The sequence below is a fragment of the Hordeum vulgare genome, chromosome 7H (genome assembly GCF_904849725.1).
Source record: "Hordeum vulgare subsp. vulgare chromosome 7H, MorexV3_pseudomolecules_assembly, whole genome shotgun sequence".
In the NCBI taxonomy this organism is placed as follows: domain Eukaryota; kingdom Viridiplantae; phylum Streptophyta; class Magnoliopsida; order Poales; family Poaceae; genus Hordeum; species Hordeum vulgare.
In genome coordinates this window covers 190,769,328-190,777,837 of record NC_058524.1, presented here as the reverse complement: position 1 = coordinate 190,777,837, position 8,510 = coordinate 190,769,328, and the positions used below count along the sequence as shown (strand labels likewise).

At 43.4% G+C, this 8,510-nt stretch overlaps 1 protein-coding gene across 1 annotated transcript; it reads right to left on the bottom strand.

Moving 5' to 3' along the window:
* Positions 1-574: 574 nt before the first annotated feature.
* Positions 575-7,538, bottom strand: LOC123407046 (serrate RNA effector molecule-like). Its single transcript, XM_045100083.1, has 12 exons — positions 7,213-7,538; positions 6,609-6,658; positions 5,930-5,984; positions 3,928-4,002; positions 3,703-3,777; positions 3,560-3,607; positions 3,374-3,442; positions 2,511-3,281; positions 2,377-2,425; positions 2,067-2,281; positions 1,723-1,953; positions 575-896 (listed from the first exon to the last, which is right to left on the bottom strand). Exons 1-12 carry the CDS (start codon positions 7,443-7,445, stop codon positions 836-838), a joined length of 1,932 nt encoding a protein of 643 aa, XP_044956018.1. The 5' UTR covers positions 7,446-7,538; the 3' UTR covers positions 575-835.
* Between the last annotated feature and the right edge of the window lie 972 nt (positions 7,539-8,510).

The following is an 8,510-nucleotide window of genomic DNA, read 5'->3' as shown; positions in this document are numbered from 1 at the left end:
AAATATAATGTGAAAAATATTTTTATATTATGAGACGAATGAAGTTTTATACAATAGATTATTTCTTAAGTCTTATCTCTCGTAACTAAGTACTCCCTCCGTCCGAAAATACTTGTCCTAAAAAATAAATAAAATAGATGTATCTATAATTAAAATAAGTCTAGATACATCCATTTCTAGGACAAGTATTTCCGGACGGAGAGAGTATATCCTTAGATATACGGTAAGACATGGTTGCTAAAAGGTCATCTCTTAATTAATCTAAAAAAGAAAAGAAAAAAGTCATCTCTTAATTAAGATAAGACTTTTTTTCTGGTTTCTTTTTCTCGACATCAACATTTATGCTACACGGCACTCCTCTCAGATAGCACCATTGCTCGTTCCGTCGATTGACAAGGACGAACCGATTCGTGCCGGATCTGGACGAGCCTGCACAAGCCATTTAGCTAGCTGGGCGCTTTCACGCAGGTCCGGAGATCTGCACATGGTTTTCCAGATCAGGCCAAAACGTACACACTGGAACGGTCCGGAGTTCCAGGAAACACAACTTCTGAGCAGTTTTGACCGATCAGGGTTTCCATCTACCAACCGTTTGCCTGTATATAAATTACAGATTGCATACACAGTGAGGAATATTTGGTCTTGAATTCTGGATACGGCAGCAGAAGACCTCTACTCTAGGTGGTAGGAATTTTGAAAAGATAAAAAATTCTGTTGGAAATACACCGTCCGCATGTTACTCCACCACCGTGAAACTACTAGATATCAGCAAGGTCCCTTTGCGGTGGTGGTATCTTCCACGGTTTCAAAGATTAAAAGGTCGTACAGCACACGCCTACAGGCTCCGGTAGTCCAAAACGGTCACTTCATCTCCAGGAGCGTCAAGATCTTGATAGCTGCAGGTGAATGACGGTAAAAGGTGAATGACTGAAAGATAACGAGGCAATGAGCAGTAAAAAACTATATATGGGGAAAATGCTCAAAGAGGAAGTGTCGGTGAAAACTGATAACCGTATGTAAGAGGGGCAAATGTTTACATCTTTTAATTATACAAGAGACAGTATTCACTCAGAAGCACAAAATTTGCTACCCTGACATGCAGCAGTCGGAAAAAATACCTTTAAACAAAAGGAGAAATAATATGTGCAAATAATGAAATGTGTACAAGACAAGTGATTTGCAAACACAAGAGGGATTTCTAACTCGGAACTAGTACCAGGAACATGGTTTACAATGTTTCAACTGCAGGTGCTTAACTCAATGTAACCCTTGGTGACCTTGGTCATAATTCTTAAGGTATGCAAAGTTACAAACTCTGAACTGATCCAAAGTTAGATAACGCATAAACTTTGTTGATCGGCTCGAATTTGCTAAAAAAGCGCAACAATTCCAGAACCTCAGAGAACAAGATATCAGAACATGCACATCAAGGCAATGAAACATAAGGACGTGAAACAGAAGTTCAGACATAAATAGCAGCGACCATTATTGTTTAACAAATATCATAATTATTATTTTCATTTCTATGTACATATGTAAATCTAATATTTTAAAAAAAACGCAGTACAAGTTCCTATTGTTTCTCATCAAGATCATTATTGTTCAACATCCAGCGGTTTTTCTGCTGACAGCGTTTCAGAGCATCAAAAATAAACTGATGTATTCCATGGTAAGAGCCATTAGGGAATAAAAATGCAATGAGATTGAGATTTAAAACTTCACCTTCGTATTTTACGTGGATCTTGCATGCGTGGATCTTGCATACGTGGATCATGCATTATAGGAAGTGGAGCACTAAGGATTGGTGATGGACCACCCACTGGGGGACCACCACCCCTTCCTGCTTTCCTAGGACGGGGACCAGCATTTGGCTCGAAAGGTGGTGGCCCACCCTGCTCCCTCAGCATACGCATTGCAACTTCCGGTGGAGCAGGAATAAACGGTCCTAGTGGGCTGCGATATCAAATGAAACAACAGTGAGTACACCCGCAAAAAAAAAAAAAAAAAAAAAAAAAAAAAACAGTGAGTACACCATTGTGCAGAATAAACAGAAATTGCAGACTTACCCAGCACCAGGCACAGGCATCAGCATTGGAGGAGCTGGAATATCTGGAGGAAAGGCGCCATGTACAGCCGGATCACCATAAGAATCATACATTGGATCATCAGGGTTTTCACTGGATCCATCAGGGTTTGATGAATCAGCATTTCTGTCGAATCTACGGCCACGTTCATCTCTCAGCCGACTCTCAATCGGTGGCCGCTGTCTGCCCTTTTCCCTCTGTCAAATTGACCAATGCAAACAAAAATACATGAACTTAATTGCTGGCTTGCAGCCGATTTGCAAGTGAATATAAACCAGGCAATGAGGCTTACTGGAGCAGATTGTTGCATGATCGGTGTTCCCCCAGGCGCCTTGGGATCGCTGCATCCAAGATAAAACACACCATAATCAAATTGCAATGTGAAACAATATTTCGCTAAAATGAACCAAGATGCAGAAAACATACTTCATATAGTTCTCAAAATAAATATCCTCTCTCACGTTTGAAGTCAGCTCCACCACAAAATCAGTATGCTTGAGTTTGAGATGCTTCGTGACGAACTCAGAAGCATGGAAAAGCTTTGTGCACCCCTTAGCTCCACAACCATATTTCCATCCATACTTCTCATCCCTTATTTTCCTGACATGTGGATCCAACACTTCACTAGCAGCTGCATCAATCTTGTCCTTTGCTTTCAATATTTCCAATGGATCCTGACCTTGAATCCTGTCTTGCCAGAATGAATCAAGTTTTTCCTCCCATTCAGCTGTATTTGAGCTAGCCCCATCATATGTCCTTGAGTCTGCTTTCACATGCCTTAGGCCTTTTGGCTCATTTGTCTCAGACATGCCATAATAATCCACACCGTGGATACGCCACAAATAAGTGACAAGAGTGTCCAGCAACTCAACACCTTCAAGACCCTTCACAGTAGATGCACCCCGTATTATTACAATTGGGCCCATTGAACCATGTGATCCACTGCCTGCTTTGTCGTCATCACTACTAGATAGAACATTGTTCTCAATGCCCTTCTCAGAATCAAGTTTACAGATGAGAGCTTGAGCTTGTTCAATGTCAATGCTAATTCGCCGAGGCTCAGAACTGACTGGATGAGCCTTGGGAGCAGAATAATATAAATCATCGGGGTCCTTTCCAAGTTTCCCCTTTTTCCCGTTAACATTCATGTCACTATTTCCAGATTTGTTCGCTGCCGAACTCGTTAATCCTGGACCACTGCACGATGGGATAAAAAGAAGGTAAAACACATACTCACTTTCAAGGGGAGGGGCATGGAGGTGGGGGGTGGGGGGAGGGGAGCATCTTACGTGTCAAAATTTCCGCTCTGCAAATCTTGAAAGAATTCATTTGCAGTAGCTCTCGCAAGTTCGTTCCGTCTGCTTGTGCAAAGAAAAATAATAACTATCGCCTAAATGGACTCCCAATAAATGGTAAATTGGCAAAGGAGATAGTTCACTACATAATTGTGGAAGTATATTAAGAAACTAGCTAACCTTTCCGTAACAGATTCAAGGTTAGTAGGATGGTACTTGTTTCTCAACCTACAACAGGGCGAAGAGATGGACCAGTAAAATGTTCTGAAAAAAACTGGTCACAGAGGGCACATCGAAAGGATGCAATGGGGAAAAAGTAATACCAATCTTCATTCTTATGAAGGTCAAAGTAAGCTTTCTTCTGAGTTGTGATGTACTCTGACTTGTACTCCTCATATCTGGTAAAATGAACAGAATTATGTCACATAAACCATACATACTGAAAGTACACTGCACAACAAAATTGAAGTTCTATCACTAAAAAGGAGATAGACTAGTTGTAGTTGAACTATAAGTCTGCCAATGAAAAGCAGTTCAGCATAGCAGACCTGCTTTGAGCTTCAACAGGTGAAACATCATCTTCAAGCTCCTGCATGAACTGCTTGTAAGACATCAGGCCTTCCCTGTGGAGCATCAATGTTGGTCATGTCAATACAAGGAAAAGGAAACACAAGTAATGCCAAATATATCTAAGGAAAAATTTAATCATCCATGTAGTTCACCAATGGGCTGGTTTGGCCCCTCTGCTTTACAATTTTCAAATTGGCTCCTATAATTACAAAATTCCTCACAGTTGGTACTCTTTAACGAAAGATGGATACGGACAAATTAAGCACAACATAGTGTTGCTTATACTTGAATCGAGATGGTGTGCACTCGTTTTCTATCTCTTATCAACTTGTGGAAACATTTATTTATGTTAATGAAACAAAGTAACCATATCCTTTTACATAAATCATACATAATTCTCCAAGAGATCGAGGATGATTGCATCATTTCCAATTATTTAATCCTCACATTGATTTAATAAAAAATCATTAGTGTATTATGTCAGGTGGTTTGCAACGATGGATGTTTCTTTTACCCCCTCAATATTGAGCACTTAGTTCAGGTCCTGTATAGTACAGTAATCTTTTCAGTTATAATGTTTGCGCAAGGGAACTACAAGTACTCAGAGATACGACAAGCTTGATTGTTCTTAAGTTTGTAAATGGACCCAAAAAACTCAACATGTTCTGAAATTTGTATAACACAGAATGCAAAGCATGTACTCAGAATTATTTCATTTAGCAGGTATAACTAGTCATTGATTTGATCTTAGCAGCTAAAATTAGTACACCCTCTGTTTATAGATATAAGACGCCCCATTGGTTCAATTTAAACTACCAAAACGTCTTATACTTAGGAACAAAGGTAATACTACTTAATAACGTCCAATGTGCATCATAACAAATGAATGGAGGTTGTCCAGAATTACGCCCTCCATTGCAGAATGTAAGGGTGTGTTTGGTAGCTGTTCCCATTCTAGCATAGCTGTTCCCCTTTGAGACATGCTAAGTCGAGACATGTTGTATGCATGCATGTGTGGTTGTTTGGTAGTGATGTATGACTTATAACATGCTGAGTTCAGACTGTGTTTGGTAGCCACGAGGCGTCCCCTGCTCACACAGTAAACATCACCGTTTCAACATAATCCGAACAATAAACATCACCATTTCACATACAATTTTTCCAGCATGACAAGCACTCAACAAAACTAAATCTGAGCAGAGATCTACAAGGCAGGAAGGATTGGGGGAGGGAGCTAAGGGTAGGTCGGCGACAGCGGGGTAGATCGGCGGCGACCGGGGTAGGGGGGATGGACTGGCGGCGGTGGGATAGACCAGCGATGGCGAGGTAGCCCGGGGACGGCGGCGGGGTAGATCGGCGGCGATGGCGATGAGTTGACCAGGCAATATGGGCGGAGCAGGGGCGGGGACCGGGGGCGGCGGGGGGGTAGACCGGCGGCGGGGAGGTAGACCGGGTGCGGCGGCGAGTAGATCGGGGGCAGCGGCAGGGTCGTTCGAGGGGAGAGGTGGGGGGTCGTGAGAGAAAATGGGCTGGGAGGGAGAGGTGGGGTTGGATGGGGGAGGTCGTTCGAGGGGAGAGGTGGGTCGAAGCCAGCATAGCTGACCCCAGCTCGGCCCGATGGGGGTGCTGGGTTGAGCATAGCTGAGGGGTGTTTTTTGCATCAGTTGAGCATAGTCCAGTAGAGCTCATGCACTCTACCAAACAGCAAAAAAGTGGGTTCGATTGGGAACTTTTGGCCTCATGCACCCTCCATGCAGGCTACCAAACACGCCCTAAGGCACCCACGCATCCCAAGATTGAACTTTGACCAACAGTCAGGCCAATAAAATGTAATGTGATGCAAAAGTGCTATCATTAGAAAATACACCTGAATACAAAGGTTACAATGAACCACATTTTATTGACCTAATCGTTGGTCGAACTTGAATCTTGGGAAGTACAGGCACATTACATTTTTTGACGGAGGAATAACATGCATACCTACGGGAGTTCCCTGATCCTTCATTCCATCCACCACGTCCAGAATCATGCCAATCTATAGAATATGTTAGACGCAAACCAAAATGCACACCATTAACGGACAATTCCATCCATATAAGATACTAAAGTGGACAAGAAATAATTGATGTGCCCATATGGCAGACATATTTAAACGACTTCTCTTCATACTAGATCCTAAGGTTAAAAAATGCATGCATGTCTTTGCTTTGATTCATGGTCTAGTATGATGACTACATTAAGTATGGATCGCTCATAAGTCTTGACAAATATTCCCTCCATTCCACAATGTAGTGCGCCTGCGCTTTCCGAGATCTAAATTTGACCATAATTTAACCAACGAGACCGACTGCGGCGGCAGTAAAAATTATACCACTGAATTCATATTTTCGATACGAATTCAGTGGTATAATTTTAGCTCCCACCACAATTGGTCTCGTTGGTTAAATGTGTGGTCAAACTTAGATCTCGGGAAGCGCGGGCGCACTACATTGTCGAATGGAGGGAGTATCAGAAACAATCATATAACTCACGGGCCAAATGAACTCAAGCCAGACTTTCACTCTAACTGGAACTTAAAACTACTAGTTTTAAATCTAAAAGAGACATAGCATATGAATAATTATTGAATACTGCACGACCCTCCTCCACTAATGCATACCTGGTGCACGATTGCTGTGTCGACCCTGGCCACCATGATCATTCCCAAACCTAGGAAACAGATGCACAGAGATTTTAGATCTGCAGCAGCGCTCAACCAAACTTGTAAGAACAAAAATCAAACACTGTTAGACACCCAAACAATCAGATAAATGCATCCTTTGTGTTCGTTACTTTAAGAAATAGCGACTACCAGATCAAAACAAAGTGGAGCACCTAAAGCCAATTAGTACGCTCAGTCAGTGTATGAGTAAAGTAGCTCAGGATTTTTATGGCGTTACTGGGATTCAGGAGCTAAGAAGCAATTGCGAGACCATAACCAACCTCGACGCCTTCACTCACTTAGCCCCAATTTAAAACCACAGTTAGAAGAAATACAGTATCATGCCTTGGACAGGCTTGCTGCACACTGCAAATCCAGAACGCTACACCTAAGTAGTTCTAACCAATACGGCGACAAAAACCTAATATCGCGATTTCTAATCAGCAGCGAACGATCTCGAGTGAAAGCAATAAGCTCTGATTTGTTCGGTCCGGCTACCAAGCTCGCTGAAGTCCCTCCATCCCCACCCCAACCTCTGACAAAACTTTCGAAAGGCTCTCACCTCCTGTCGTCCTGCCCGCCGCCAAGACGGCGCCGGTCGAACCCACCTCCTTCTGTCCGGTGCCGCTTGTTTTGCGCCGCCGGCGGAGGGGGGCCGGGGGGAGGCGGCGGGAGCACGGGCGAGGAGCGGCCGCGCTTGCGGTCGCCGCTGCTGCCGGCGGAGGAGGGCGCATGAGGAGGGGAGGGGGAGGACCCAGGCGCCGCGCGGCGGGGCGCATCGGCGACCTCGGCCATGGGTGGTGGGTGGGTGGCAGCGTGGCCCTAGGCTAGGCGGCTTGATCTGGAGGATCTCCCGGTTCGGGTCGTGTCGGGTCGGGAAGGGGAAGGTGCGCGAGGAGGGAGGAGAGAGGGTTGGGTAAAAAGAGGAAACATCAAGGGAAACGAAGAAAATGTGTGATGTGTGGGGTCCGTTTGACCTGTCATGAGGATGCATGTTCCTCGTTGTACATCGTCAGATTGTGTGTGTTTTTGCGATTGCACATTGTGAAATTGTTAAGGCTTTGTTTGGATTATCGTTTAGCTTCAAATACCTCTGTAAAAAAAATACAGATCTCCTTCCATCGTTTTGCTTTCGCCTAAAATCTTTTAGCCGCCGGTAAAATACATCTGTATAATTAATACGCGTGTATTAAAATACAGGGCAACCAAGCGCGGTCTAAGAGTTTTTCTTTTAAGAAACGTCGCTTTAGTAATCACTTAAAACAAAGTTACAAAGAGTCTGTCGGATACATTCCGGTGTAGAGTAGAAAACAACAAAACTAGATACATACTTACCAGACTTAGCTAAAATGTGAGCGGCTCAAAGCAACTTTGATATCGTTTACTACAGTACCAATGATGAAACGGTCAAGAATGTTGGCATTAATTTTATTCACAAGTGACTGGCAATCTGTAGCAAAAATAACATTGAGAAAGTGTTCATCCCATGCTAGCTGCACGTCCCTACGAAGAGTCATAGCTTCCGCAAGTTCATGTTCAAGTGCACCATGAAGAGGCTCAGTGAATGCGGCAACACAAATGCCATCATGATTTAGGGCCACGGCATCAGCTCTGGACATATTGATATCTGAAAATACAGCAACATCTGAATTGATGACAATAACACCTAACGGCAGCGGAGTCCATATTGTGTTGGTGAAAAAAGACTCACACCTTATGACTGATTCAGAGTTAAAAAGTTGCTCCATAATAAGATCAGTGTATGCACGAATTTTCTCCATTATATGACGAGGATGAGGAATATAGGCGAGTGGCGCGCCTCATTACGAGCTTCCCATATATGCCACAAAGACACAACCA